This window comes from Bactrocera dorsalis, chromosome 4, assembly GCF_023373825.1.
Source record: "Bactrocera dorsalis isolate Fly_Bdor chromosome 4, ASM2337382v1, whole genome shotgun sequence".
NCBI classification, from domain to species: domain Eukaryota; kingdom Metazoa; phylum Arthropoda; class Insecta; order Diptera; family Tephritidae; genus Bactrocera; species Bactrocera dorsalis.
This window is the reverse complement of record NC_064306.1, coordinates 11,461,983-11,477,244: the sequence shown is the minus strand read 5'-3', so window position 1 is coordinate 11,477,244 and position 15,262 is coordinate 11,461,983. Positions and strand designations below refer to the sequence as shown.

Sequence of the window (15,262 nt, the reverse complement as noted above, 5' to 3'; positions counted from 1 at the left end):
CGAAGTCGTTCCATACGTCAGTCCGAGTGCACTCTCCATGGTCTTCGTATACACTCTCAGCTACGGCTTTTATATTTTCTTCCCTGACGTGGTCTATTCGGTCGCATATTATCCAATAATGAATGCTGGGTGTCATGATGGGTTTGCAAATAGTGCATTGCTTCCTCTATATTGATGATCTCAGCTCTAATCTAATGATTCATCTGAAACTAGTTCCTAAACTTACTTAGATTGCATAAATTTTTTTGTGAGCTCACATTCCAAAGCACTTTCCGAGGCAAGCCTCCAACCTAGAAAAATATGTTTCTAAGTGGAATATACTCTTTGTAGACTACAATTTTGAATATGTCTACAGACCACAAAAAGGTCTGTCAAAAGGGTAGCGACAATTTTTCCTGTCTTCCGTAAGATTTTTAGGACCCCATGATATTTATAATATGTCAGAGAAGTATACGAGTATCTCAAGCACAAGAACTTACATAGCTCTCCTTATTTGTTAAAATCATTACTCCTTTTAGTTATTTTTGTAGATCAAAAATTTTGTCATTTCCGCTGACTTGTCATAAATATCAAAGAATGTCAAAATTTATGCTTATTATAATTTTGTAAAATATGCAATTTGCCAAATGTGCACGAATACAATAACCGACTTCCTTCCTGTGACTCTTCGACTGACTACAAAGAGTCGAATTCCATAATGTTGTCATCTAAATGCATTGAATCACTTCAACCAAAAACTGACTGACTATAATAATAGCAAGAGAAACTGACATAAGCCAACAGGCAGAGAGACAGCCACCACTAATCTCCTGGCTATACCGTTACCGTTATAGTCAAGCATTTATCAGCGATTTCAACACCTTCGCCACTGCGGCCTCCAACTATTGCCGTCGTATATACAGTGCAGCAACAAAGATGGCGACAAATCTGCGCAATTTATTTACACGGCAACTTTTTGGAATAATAATAATAACAACAACAAGGGTACAGTGCCAAATGATATGCTGAGCGCGGAAACATTTCTTTTCTTGGACAAATTCCATCAACGTATAACGCAAGAATTTTCGACGGCGGCGGCAGCAAAAACTTTTTTCCTCGCACTTCTGGTGGCAGGGGTGGGAGTTGGTGTGGCAAAAAGAAAGGATTTAATGGCACATTAAGAATTTTATTACCACAGCATGCTAATGTGCAAAGGTGGGTACATATTGGTGTGGAGTGGCGCGCGTTGCTCCTTGACTTATAACCCAGCCTCCGGTGCGGATGTGGCAAATGTGCCGCGTTGACATTTTCGCTGTCATTCCATTTCATTTTCGACTGTGAATATTGCATTTACTCATTATATGTACAACAACATGCAGGCCGCACCGTTACAGCGACGACATTTGACAGTTGACAGCGAGGAGTGCGAGCGAGAGTGCTTGCGTCTTAACGTCTTAAGCCAGTGGCGCGTGGTCCGGGTTATGTACGGTCGCCAGAGGTGTTTGTGTTTTCGTGTATTGTGGCCTGTAGGTGTTTTAACGCCAAACCATACTTTTAATTAAATTAATTTGTTGTAAATCTTTGGAAATACTTCGGCTGTTGGCATAACTTCGTTCTTCGAAATTTTTGGAGCCGTTAGCTTTCCATTGCCGTGATTTATTTGGCATTGCTGGCATTTTTGGCTTAATTGTATTGCAGAAATCAAATATTTTTGCTCATTCAGCGGCGTGTAAGTTGCTCGTAGCTCATCATCTTCTGCGTTGTGCATTTATCAGGTCATGTCTTTCTTTATGCGCAACATTAAAATTTTAAGATTATACCTCAGCTCCCAGATAAACAATTCCACCCGTCATCACCTCAGTACGAACTTAGCCTCCAGATCTACAATACCACCCCAACTGCTTATAAGGTCTGTCGACCACTAGCATCTATGAAGATCGGAAGTTCTATTTAATGAATAAATACTCTAATTATTGTTCAAACCGAAAACCATTTAAAAACTGGGCAAGTGTATATCTACTAGTATTTGGTTGATAAGTCTTGATAATAAGGGCTTTTGAATTCGAAAAGTTCTTGCATTCAGCATCACCTTCAAGATGGATGATGACCCAGACCCAGAATTCATTATTGGATAACATTCGACCGAATATAAAACTTACAGCACTCAATGAAGAAAATATAGCAGCCCTAGCTGAGGGTGTACACGAAGACCGAGGAGAGTCTATTCGGCGAGGTTCGCAGAAATTCGGACTGACGTATGGAACGACTTGGGGCATTTTACGTCGAGATCTTGGATTGAAAGCGTACAAGATACAACTTATACAAGAATTGAAGCCGCTTGACCTTCCCAAGAGACATCACTTCGCTCTTGAAAAGTTCTAGGAAGATCCGACATCTTCGAGACAAATTTTGTTCAGCGATGAGGCCCATTTCTGGCTCAGTGGGCAAAAGCAACCTGAGGAGATTAAAGAGCTGCCATTTTATCCAGAAAAACAACGGTTTGGTGTGATTTGTGTGGGCCGGTGCTATTATCGGTCTATATTTTTTCAAAAATAATGCCAGTGAGAACGTAATCATCAATGGGAAACGTTATAGCGCTATGATAATCGACTAGTTGGTGCCTGTAATTGAAGGCCGTGATCTCGACGACTATTGGTTTCAACAAGACGGCACCACTTTCCACAAATCACATCAATCAATGGATTTATTGAGAGAACACTTCGGTGAGCAGATAATTTCACGTTTTGTGCCGCTCGATTGTCTACCAAGATCGTGCGATATCACACCTTTAGACCTTTTCCTGTGGGGATATGTAAAGTCCAAAGTCTATGCGGACAATCTCGCTTCGATTCGGGCCTTGAAGCAAAACATCACGTGCGGCATTCGCCAGTTACCAGTCGAAATGCACGAATGAGTCATCGAAAATTGGACTCAACGGATGGGATGTAGCCGCGGCCAAAAAAAGATAATCTTCAAAAAATTAATGCCAAAGAATGTTCTTTCGAATGAAGCATCAGTAAAAATGAAGGGGTTTCGTACACGGAGTTTGCACTCCAGCCACTCCTTCAAAGAATTCTGATTCTATAAAACAAAACCTGTTTTTTGATTAGATTAAAATCTTTATCAAAAAGTTCACTAACTCATCACCTTCTTCATAGAAGTTCGAAACCTACTTTCCTTTGTTAACTCATAATATTAAATTTATTTGCTGTCAGGTTCAATAAGTGAGCCTAATCAGTAGAAATAGCAATGGATATATACTTTAATGTGAAAGCTTTCGATTGCTATTTTTTGAGCTTTAAGCTGCAGAAAAAGGTTTTCAAATCGGTTTGAACGGAGTTTCGTAACGATTTATTTGATGTCAGGTTCAAAAAGTGAGCTTAATCGATACAAATAGCAATGGATGGGACGATATACTATATAATTTAATGTGAAAGCTTTCGTGTACTATTTGCTTAAGCTTTATGCTCCAAGAAATGATTTTCAAATTGGCTTGAACAGAATTTCGTATCGATTTATTTGCGTCAGGTTCAAAAAGTGAGCTTATCGGTAGAAATAGCAATGGAGATATATTTTAAAATAAATGTTATATTTTTTTGAGCTTTAAGCTCTAGGAAATGGTTTTCAAATCGGCTTGAACGGAACGTTTCTTTAAATGCCGATTTTCTTTTAACACTCGAGCAATTGAAGTGCCTTTTGTTTGAAATTCCATACGCACAAATTATACGACAAATTATTTCATTTAGCTTTTTCTATAACCATTTTAATTTCGCACAATAATTTTTCAACTTCCTGTGCGACGCTGACTTTTCCACAATTATTTTAAATATCGACAAGTGCCACGGTGAACATAACCCCACAAATACACATCAACTAAATTTACATATTATATTTTTTTTGCTGCCAGTCGACGCTTAACATTCATATGAAATTAATAACAAAGCGGGGTATTCATATGCCAGCAAGCTGAAGAACACCCGATGCCACCCAAAGCACCCACAAAGTAAGCAACGCTGAAACATATTGCAGCTCGCAATTGCTGTCGCCATAAAGCAAAAAAATATTTTGTTGACATGTGAAGAAAAAGTGACTTGATTGCAAATATTAAGGTCCTAGGGGGGGATGCAGAAGCGCTTCAGTAGAAAAAAGCTGAATCAACTTCTTCAACACAACTGCACAGAACAATTGAAAGCTAAAGCTGCAGCAAACAAAAAAAATCAAAGAAAAATTGCAAAACACCAACAAAGTGGGTGGGGCGTAGGTGCAGCTATGCGAAAAATTAAACACTTGAGATTTTAGCCTGCTCTCTCTGCACCGCCACTCCCCCCACCACTAACGACAACAATCGAAACGTCGCTTTCAAGGAGTTTTGCCTTCGGCTGGCGCACATGTGTACATATGCACCAAGTTGCCGCGTTAGTACGGGTGTTGCCACTTGAAGCAACCTAACCTGTGCAATTTGCAGTCATCATCGGTGTTGGTTTGTGTGCTTGCTGTTGGGAAAAGGCTTCCAATTGCTTCTATTGTTCTTATGCTCGACGCTTTGGCATATTTGAGAAGGGCATGTGGCTTGAATTCGCTTTCGAGTGCACCTACAAAGTAGGTGAAGTGCGTACAAGTAAAATTATTGCTCACAATATATTGCGTTTTTGCTATATTTATTCATTAACAGCGTCGTATGGATAAGCACGTAGAGGTTTGGACGTAGAATAAGGATCACAGAAAGGATGAAACTTAAAATATTACGATAACTTTGAAATAAATTGATTGTTTTAGTGATTTTCGGTATGAATAATTGTTTTATCAACCATAACCGGAACCAGGTAGATATAAAATCAACCCTGTGTTAAGTCTATTGATTTTTTCTGTCGGTCCTTAGTTTTTCTGTCGACTCATTTCGTTCAGATAGCCTAATCAAATAATTTGTACCGCAATTATTTGCTCTATCAATTCCCTTTTTTGGGACGATAGTTGGATCATAAAAATCTACAAGTCTGTTTCCTAATAACTAGGCGAAACTGTAGCCGACCGCTAAAGGATCTTTTATAAAATCTTTGTTTCGAAAGATTTATCGATGTCATTAGTACCCAAATCGTAGACTGATGTACTGTTAAGACAGCACTTGATATCTATAAGGTGTGAAATATTAATTTCCTTTCCAGCGATTAACCCAAAAACATGTTGGAGACCGTTTTCTGCTTTCCAATGGCTACTAGAGCTACCTTAAGACTCTTATGCTGCAAGGACGAAGGCAGAGCTGCGGTTAGGGTGGAAAACATTTTTTTCAATACCATGGATTCTTGATCTTTAGCATGGTCTTTTTACTATTAGATAAAAAAATTTAAAACTTCGAACAGAAGATTCTACTAAAAAGGTATTGACTGTCGAAAAACTGAATATACTTGCAGCTTTCAAATCTTTGTCGAGTTGTTTGTGGACATATCGGGGAAATTGGGAGATTTATATGACAAGACTTGGTTCAACATTGTTGCGAACAAGTACTTGTATCTTTTCAAATCTTTGTAAGAGATTTCTTATGCAAGAAGGAATATATCTCGGATTAACCGGAGCGCTGTTGAATTGTTAGTAGGCTATAGTAAGAACTGCTGAGTTAAGCATTTAAGGGAATCAAAGATTTTGGGCTTCGTAAAGATTTTGCACAAGCCTCAATGACCGTGATCAACAAAAACTCTAAACTATACACCTAAGAATCCGTACAAATCCTGACAACACTGTTCGAATAAATGGTTTACAATTATTATAAGGGGTTAGCAGTAAATATAAATACTTATTTCTATATTTATTTTATTCGTAACTTTTGTACATTTCCCTCATGCAACTCAAGTGTTGTTCATGCCGCGCTTTTTCTTCTTCTTCATAATTTAGCTGCCTATTTTCCGGTTGCAATTACAATAATTTGCTGTTCAAAACGTTTAGGCTTCAATTTAGTTTGTTGGCAGCGTATTCCATGGCTTTCAGAAATAATTTGTCAAACGCATTATAGAAAGTGTACACATACTTACATACATATGCACTTTTGAAATTCTATATGAGTGTAAGTATTTTTAATGCGCATTTCCAGTAAACAATTAAAGGCAAAAAATGATTCTCCTATGCGAGGTTAGGTAGAAAACTAATAGAAAAAGTCATTCGTATTTGCATTTATTCTGGAATGGATTCTGAAATAAGATTTCAGTAGAAAGAGTACTCAAAGGTTTAAGAAGTAGTGCTTACAAATCTAGAAAGAACGGGATTAATGAGGAGGTTAAATAAACATACTTTCAGGATGAGTTTTGTAGGGAACGTTTTTTAATAAAGTCAGTTCTGCAGTAAGGTCCATTTTGATTAATTGTTACGTACTACAAGGTCTTTTAAAGTCGACTTTACTATCAATCAATTATACTTGTAATTCCCCACCTTCGCTGATTGGACGTCGCAGGATTCGGCAGAAGAGCAATATGAGAAGAACCAAATTATTTTTTGACATATTTGATGAATCGCATATATGGATTATCACATTTTGACACTATGTATTCACAGGAGCATACAGTCCTTGATGATAGTTGTTTCTTCACTAACTGTTTGGAGCAGTTGAGCAGATTGTCCCTTCAACAGTGCAGATTTTAATTAATGAAGTTATGTATAACATATTCCAGACGCTTTTTCCTTCTACAATGATTAGTCAAGGCATAGGTTTTAATATTTTATAAAGTAAGTATTTTTTGAAAAATTATACTGGTTTAGTCGCTACACAGACTGTAAAGGCTCTACATTGTTGGAATGATTCTATTATGTTCCCAGACCTAAGGTAGAATCAATTTGGTAGTCATACCTTTTACGAATTAGACAAATTGGCAGAAAGTGATATTAGCCGTTTTAGTAAATTTTTGGCAAGGTCAAGGCGTTTTTTCGAGATGAGCCTATCTTCTTGATCCATACTTTGGAGTTCAGGGCAATACAACAGATCGCCGTTTCTAGCTACCCAAAAAGATAATTGAGCCTATCTTTTTTATTTCAGGATTTAGCGACGCCAGTGTTACAATTTGGCAATTCACAAATGTCGACACTTGTGATGTTAGACATACACAGAATGTTTTGACATAGGAGCGCTACTTGTGTTGTTTATAGTAACTTAAAATATTCATATCGGCGAAAAAATGGAATAATTTTAACACAACATTTTAGCGCGATTATTTTTGACAACTCTCGACATGGATTGTCTTATGAAAAGTGCATCGATGATCTTAATTCAATTTTAGATGATGAAGCTGCATCAAGGACCAGTGTTTATTGCTGGAAAGGTGAATTCAATCAAGGTCATAGATCACTAGAAGACGAGTTTATTGAAAGTCGTTTAAAATCAGTTCCTGTTCCGAAAACTATTGATGCAGTACACAAAGTGACATTGCAAGATCGTCATGTGACCTATCAGGTTTAGGTATCAGTGGGACTAGCATACATTCAATATTGCATGAATATTTCATTGTATAGAACTTGTTTTCTCGTTGGATCCCACACAATTTTTCGATTGCTCAAAAATTGTTCATGTCATGTTCAACTGTGCTTCGAAACACCTTTAGACAAAGTGATTGGTGATAAATCATGAAATTTTATGGAGGAGCCCGAAAGCAACCAGGAGTCGACTGTTTAGGTGTTCGCGCACGAAGCTTTTCCAAAGCAATGGTTGCCTGTTTCTTATAAAAACTGACAATATTGCAGCAACGAGTCAGAGCAGTAAAGTGTGGTACACAATCATTTACTTGATAGTTGTCTTTCAAGAAATCAGGAAAACGAACCCCCGAAGGTGGATCTCTCTTCACCACGACTATGCGACTTCTCCTACATCGCCTGAATCAAATGCATTTTTGAGCACTTAAAACATCGATTTGATGAGCAAAGCCCTGACTTAGCATCGAACGACTTATTTTTATTCCCCTACGAATAAAATAAACTAAGAGGTCAACGTTTTGCGACACCTGGAGAGACAGTTGATACGTTCAGAACGCAACTTTTGGAGATACCTTAATCAAAGTGGCTAAAGTGCCTCGACAATTGATTCATATGCATGCCAATGTGTAAAGATCTAATTTGAGAAAATTTTGTCTTTGATTGGTAGAAATTATTCGAAGAGGGTGTTGACGACGAACCACGTCCAGGACGGCCATCAACATCAACTAATGATCAACATGTCAATAAAATAAGATGAGAAATAGGAATCGACGATTAACCAGAGATCTTACTGTTGAGTTGGAATATCGGAAGCATCGGTGAAACTCGTTTTGAAAAATCATTTGGACCTGAAAAGTGAAAACACGATTGGAACTAATAATTAATTTTTTCGAAAAACGGAGTCGCGTTAACGTCTGTGAAACAATGACTACTAGGATGTGTTGGAGTGTACTATTACTGACGATGAGTCTTGGATCTATGCTTACGATCGGGGCCGACGATCAATCGGCCGAATATCGTGGCAAAGGTGAACCAAAGCCGAAAAAACACGTCACAGCAGTTCAAAAATCAAAGTTTTGTTGGCAGTTTTCTTCGATTATCGAGGTGTGGTGCACTCCGGTAACTTTAACAACTTTTTCGAGGATTCGAAAAAACATTGGCACAAGTTTATTGTGAAGGGGACGATTTAAATTTTGAACAATAAATTAAGAATTTTAAAATTATGAACAAAGTCTTACTATTTTTTGTTTATAGTATTATATAGGCGGTCTTAAGTTAATAGTTGGGCTGGTTGGCTCGCATGCTTTTCAAACCAAATTTAACATCACAAAAGCTTGAATTTGAATTTTCGATTGCTCATTTCGTTTGTGATTACAATAATGAACAGTCTTTACTTTAGCTACAGCATAGTTTTGTAGCGTTCCGCTCTCTTTCTTCCACGCTTAAAAAGTTCAAATTCACAAAGCGTAATTCGGAAAGTAACTCAACTCTTAAAGGATTATTGTGATGATGAAATTTTGTAGAAAATTTTCGCTGATTTCCTGTCTGCATGCAAAATACTGTGTATTATAACGGTCTCAGCATTGCAAGTGCTTTGTTTCGCGCGACAAATCGCCACAAAATGGGCCAACCACTTTAGCGAGACAATCAGGCACAAAGCGGTTGGAGTACAAACGCTCAAGCGTTGCTTCCTTGCCACGCTACGCGCTTTTATTTCGCACGACGCTTCGTTTCTTTGGAACGGAAGTTCTCGACTAGGCTAACGGTATGACACACGGTTACATGGGAAGGCGTTGAAATGTGGGAATAAGGCAAAAGAGAAGGAAGGAGGAGGGGGAGAGAGACAAGACAGAGTCTGAGCGAAAAGCGCGCTTGCAGTTGAACTAAATAACTTCCTGCTTTAAGTCAAGGCGAAATTTTCCAAATTTTTTGCACACAAATTTGTAAGAGTGTGAGTCATAATATTTGAAATATATTTACATTTACAACATTTCATGCGACCAAAATTTTGTTAGTCACATTATAGAAATTTGCTTTTGAATTAATGAGCGCGTACATGTCGAACAATGCACAACACCGCTCCCTTACTACACATTTTTGGCGGTTCTCTTTCGTGGACCGAAAGTTCGCGTGGAAAAAACCCGTGTAATAAATGTTTGAAAATTTCGTTTATTGTGCAAAAGTTTATTAGCCTCTACAAATTTCTAGTTACTAGTATTTTCAGCCTACAATGAAACTCAAATGCCGACAGCGTACAACTCGGATTTGTTCGGCGAACTTTTGCATTAAGTTGGATTGCAATTTTATTGCAACAATTCCATTTGATATTTGCATAGAATTCCGATTAGTGCGAAATACTGGATTTGTGAGGAGTACATCTCTGGCTCTGGTTGGTTGGTAATTTTTGATTTTTTTTTTTGCGTCGTTGCGGTTGTTCTAGTTTTCACCATGGCACGATGTATGGAGATTGAACTGAGAGTTCTCGTACAAGCGTGGTTTCTAAAGCTCTTTTACTAGCTTCAGGCTAAATATTTGTATCGATTACACTAAAGGAACAGCAGAAGAATATTGAAGGATACAGCAAGCATTTCTTAAAACCATTAAGTCTAACGTATATCTATGGAATTAAAAGCGCGAATTTAAAAAGTAACTATCGGAGAACGTAGGGGTTGTAATAATAATTATGCATCGTTGCTTGAATATTTGGCCAAGAACACACCTGGTCGCCTGTAACTTTTTTTGTTCCCAAAAAAAAAGAAATTATCACTTTGAACTGCGGAGGAATGGTTTCGACGATTCAGAGCGGGTGAAAACGACACCATGGATAAGCCACCCTGTGGCGACGAATACCGATCAAATCATGGAAAACATCGTATTGAACCGGCATGTGGCATCTCGTGACATCGCCCCGAATATGGAAGTTAGTCACCAAACCATTTTAAACCATCTTCAGAAGGCTGGATACACAAAAAAGCTTGATGTTTGGGTGCCGCATGACTTGACGCAAAAAAACTTCTGGACCAAATCAACGCCTGCGATATGCTGTTGAAACGGAACGAGCTCGATTTACATATTTTTGAAGCGGATGGTGACTGGCGACGAAAAATGGATCACATACGACAATATCAAGCGAAAACGGTCGTCGCCGAAGGCCGGTGAATCGTCCCAAACAGTAGCCAAGCCGGGATTGACGGCCAGGAAGGTTTTGCTGTGTGTTTGGTGGGATTGGAAGGGAATCATCCACTATGAACTGCTCCCATATGGCCAGACGCTTAATTCTACCATCTATTGCGAACAACTGGACCGCTTGAAGCTGGCGATAGACCAGAAACGTCCAGAATTGGCCAACAGTAAGGGTGTAGTGTTCCACCAAGACAACGCCAGATCACACACTTTGTTAGAAACTATGGGAGCTCGGATGGGATGTTTCATCGCATCCACCATATAGCTCGGACTTAGCGGCAAGTGATTACCAACTGTTCCCGTCCATGGCGAACGCCCTTGTTGGTGCAAAGTTGAACTCAAAAGAGGGTTGTGAAAAGTGGCTGTCCCAGTTCTTCGCAAATAAGGAGGTCGGCTTCTGCGAGGGGGGTATAATGAAGTTGCCGTCAAGATGGAAATATATTATCGAACGAAACGGCGCATATTTTTGAACTAAATCCGATCACTGTAACACTTTTTATAAAGCACTGAATAAAGAGCAAAAAAGCGGAAGGGACAAAAAAAAAAAAAATGCGCCCAAGGTTATAGTGTCAAAGAGGAAGAAGATACTGCCAACATAATATCTATTTGGAGTGTGAAGCTTTGGTTCGACTTACTAGTCGTCGAAATTTTATAGCGAAGAAGTGAGGTGTTGAGTGAAAATAAGTTTACGTTTTAACGAGGAAAAGAATTGCGAGAAGGAATCGGTCGAATTCGCCTTTCAATATTTTCTTAAAATTGCGAATATAAGTATTTTGGACATCGTTCGAGGGCAAAATGTTTTCAGTGTCCTCGAACAAGGGTTATTTTTTAGTTCTGGTCGCGAAAAGAAAATTTGCTCTTTCATCCAGAAAAGGATTCAAAAACTGCTCAAACGGATCGGCGGAACTCCCCATTCAATATTTTTTTCAAAATTAAAACGCGCAAGACGATATAGTATATCGTTCGAGAGGAATATGTTTTCAATGTTCTCAAACTAGGGTTTGTTATTTAGTTGTGGTCGGGAAAGGAAAATATACTCTTTCATCCAGAGAGAAGAGTTTAAAAACGTGAATGAATCGGAGGAACTCCCCATTGAATATTTTTTCTTTTCAAAATTTATACCCGCAAGACCATTACTAACGCGAATTTAGGTATTTCAGACATCCTGCAAGGAAGAAATGTTCTCAACATCTTCAAACAAGAGTTGTTTCTTAGTGTTGGCCAGAGATAAACTGGCTCCGTTCCACGTGAGAAGATACAACTGGTAGCGGGGCCAATTTGGCTGTCGATAGCTCACTAAAGGTAGTAATTCAAAGCAGGAGAGGAAATAATACAAATTACCGAACTAAAAGCAATTTTTTTTTAATTCGGAGAATGCATTACGAGCTTATAATACGAAATACCAAACCATAAATTCCGGCGTGCTGGCAATTAAGTAACTTCAACGCATTAAGGTCATAAAACTGACAATATTATTGACTTATTACCGGTAATCGCTTGGCAAGCAATATTTAAAACCATTTAATTGCCTACTATTGGGCGCAACAGCCGCCCAGAGTTGTATTAGACACACAACCAAGTAAAAGTATGAAATTGGACGATAACTAAGGATGCAAAAAAGAGAAAACTCAAAAACGAAGTAATGAAGTACGCTAAAAATTAAAAGTACTCGCAAATAGCTGAGCGGCAGCAAATTGTGACGTCGTCTTCGGGAAAAAATGCTTTATTAATGGCGAATTAAAAGTAATAAAAAGCAGATGTGCTTTAATGTGGCACATTTTACACGTGCAACATTGGCTCGGGCGCGCGTTGTCGGGGCAGCATTGTAGCTTTGTTGCATACTTTTCGGCGTTGCATACATTTATTTCGTCTTTCGTATTTTTTTAAGCTTTGAAATTATAATAATGGCTTTTTCGGTGGCAGCTTTGCAATTGGCGCAGGTAAGGCCGCCTGCTGGCGCGCTACACGCCATGGCATGAGCAATGACTTTGTGGCACCCGGATGAATCAAAGTTGGCATAAGACGCAGTCGACAGCGTCGCTGTACATTTAGCAGCCGATGGCGGAAAGTTCGCTGTTCGGAAACTTTTGCATTGCACGAAATGTTGCGCTTAATGCAGTTTATCATTTACTTTTGAGTTTTCGCTATTTTTTTATATGATTTTTTTACGCGAACTTTTCGCTTACAGCTGGTTAGCTTTTAGCTCTCGACGCCGCGCATCTGAAAGGTAATTTTAATTTTAAGCTTGAGTTATGACAATATTTACTTTTTTCTTATGTGGCATGCCACATGTTTCTGTGCGACCTTTAATGGCATTTTAATATGCGGCATTACTTAGGTGCAACAACAACTATATGTGTATGCATGTAGCTATGCGTCACTTTAATTGCTGTCACGCGCATTTGCATTACAAATTTGTTTGCGCTTATAATTTAATTCTGTTTTGATTTGCAGTGTGTGTTCGTTTCACTTTGTACTTCGTACTTCCTGCTTAATGGCGACTTACCGACATGTGATTTTCTCTTTGCCTTCCATGAAGAGCCCATCTTTGCCCCAGCGTCGCGGCAGCTCGAGCACGGTGACACCTCTGGCACCGGCGAGCGCAATGAGTGAGCCTTCCGACGAGGCAACAACACGTTCTACTTGGAAGCTTTGCGGCACGGATGGTATGAGATTCTGTAGAGGCGAAAAAATAATATATTCTTTAGTTAATTTAACTGATTAACATCATATTTTTAAAAAAAAATTTTCTTAAAAAGGCTATTAGATGAAATACAAAAAAAAAAATAAATATATATCTACAAATAAGATTTAATTAATATTTGGGGCGATAACTTGAGTACATCGTAATGAAACTTGGGACACGGGTTCCCTGGCAAAAACAAGGAGACGGGTTCGTAATCAAAAACCAATAAAATGCCACAACTAAGCACTAAATTAAGATATGAGCACAGGGGAAGAAGCAAAGGGCAACTGTGGGCTCAAAACTTTGAGACAGTGGATATGGTCTCGACCAGAATTGCTTTAAAGTTCACAAACCATTCAAGCTAAATAACCAAAATCGCTGAAGTTAAATCATATAAGAACCCATACCGAGAGTGTGAAAATTGATGAAGTATAACGGTACTGTTAAATACTAAGAGCGCGATAAATCAACAACTAAATTTGCCAGAGACATTACATTTTACCTCCGAGATAGTTAAAAACAGTTTTATATGATCCAGGGTCAAAGTGGGACAATAAGAGCACCACCGCCCACTTTTAGGTGAAATCACGTATCTCGTTACACTTCGAAACTAATCCAACACGAGATCTAGGTGCAGAGGAGCCGCATCCCGAGAAGCCGAGCTGTGCAAAGCAGCAAAAAAAGAGCTTAAGCAGGCCGTAGAAAATAGCAAAAACAACTGCGCCAGGATAACAAAAACCCCTAGGGAATTGTGTATAAAATAGTAATGAAAAAACTCGACGCCGGAGCAAACCACTTGACTTAACCGCTGCCAAAATGGATTAGATCGTAAGCGCACACTTTTCCATACACGGAAAAGGGCTAGTGATCCAGAACATACTCTAAGATTTTCGCAAATCCCCCAGTTTACCTACGAAGAGCTACTGGCAAGCTCAAAGCCAACAAATCACACAGACCAGACGGAATCCCAGCAGAAATCCTAAGAAAAAATCGCTGCAGAGCGACCGGCAATACGACCGAATATGTACAACGACTGCCTTGAAGCCGGAATATTCCCTGAACCCTGGAAAAAGCAACAGCTGGTGCTAATTGGTAAGGGAAAAGGAGACCCCAACTTGGCAGCAGTACACCGTCCACTATGCATGCTTGATACTGCGGGAAACTTCTATGATCAACTTTAGAAGCTATAAAACATATAAAAATACAAAAAAAGAGTGTTGCTGACGGCTTTAGATGTCCGACTAGTCTTAAATAACGCTAGATGAATGGATATGATCGACGCTCTCGAAAAAAGCTTAAAAATTCCTGACAACCTGAAAGCTGTGGTGCGGAGCTACCTTAGTAACAGAAAACTGCTGTACCAAACTAAAGAGGGATCACGACAGATAGCGGTTACGTCGGGAGCAGCACAAGGATCCATTCTAGGCACAAACTGGTGGAACATCAGCTACGACGCTATATTAAAACTCGAATCGTACTTAATTGGCTACGTGGACGGCATTGCAGCAGTAATTACAGCAAAAGACAGAGAAGAAGCGCGAAGAAAGCTTAATCAGGTCATGATGCGGACGCAAGTATGTCTCGTCTCACCAACCTTCAGCTCGCTACAGAAAAAATAGAACAAATAAAGAATGATAATATAACAATAAGGCAACAAAGATGGCAGAATGAGAGTTGAGGCAGATGGACGGCCAGACTAACAAAAGACTTAAGTAATTCTCTTGTCACTGTGAGGAAATAGATGAAATCGGACTATAAGCCACGCCTACTTTCCATATAACACAATTATAATTTCCATTTGATTCTTTCACTTTCCGGCATACAAAACAAGAAGCAATTAATATAACTAAATAAAACTATGAACGAATACTTTGTACAAATATTTTCGTCCAAGCCTCTGCACCATATAGCAGGACGGGAATTATGAGCGACTTATAGAGTTTGGCTTCGTTTTCGAGAGAGGAC

The 15,262-nt window shown here is 38.9% G+C and overlaps 1 protein-coding gene across 2 annotated transcripts in view; it reads right to left on the bottom strand.

Moving 5' to 3' along the window:
- The window catches only part of LOC105223563 (nuclear pore complex protein Nup88), an 85,578-nt gene that overhangs the window by 38,788 nt on the left and 31,528 nt on the right, over positions 1-15,262 (bottom strand). For both annotated transcript variants that reach the window (XM_049454473.1, XM_049454474.1), the window contains exon 2: positions 13,118-13,287. In XM_049454473.1, the coding sequence (XP_049310430.1) occupies positions 13,118-13,287 (170 nt within the window). The remainder of the gene's footprint in view (positions 1-13,117; positions 13,288-15,262) is intronic.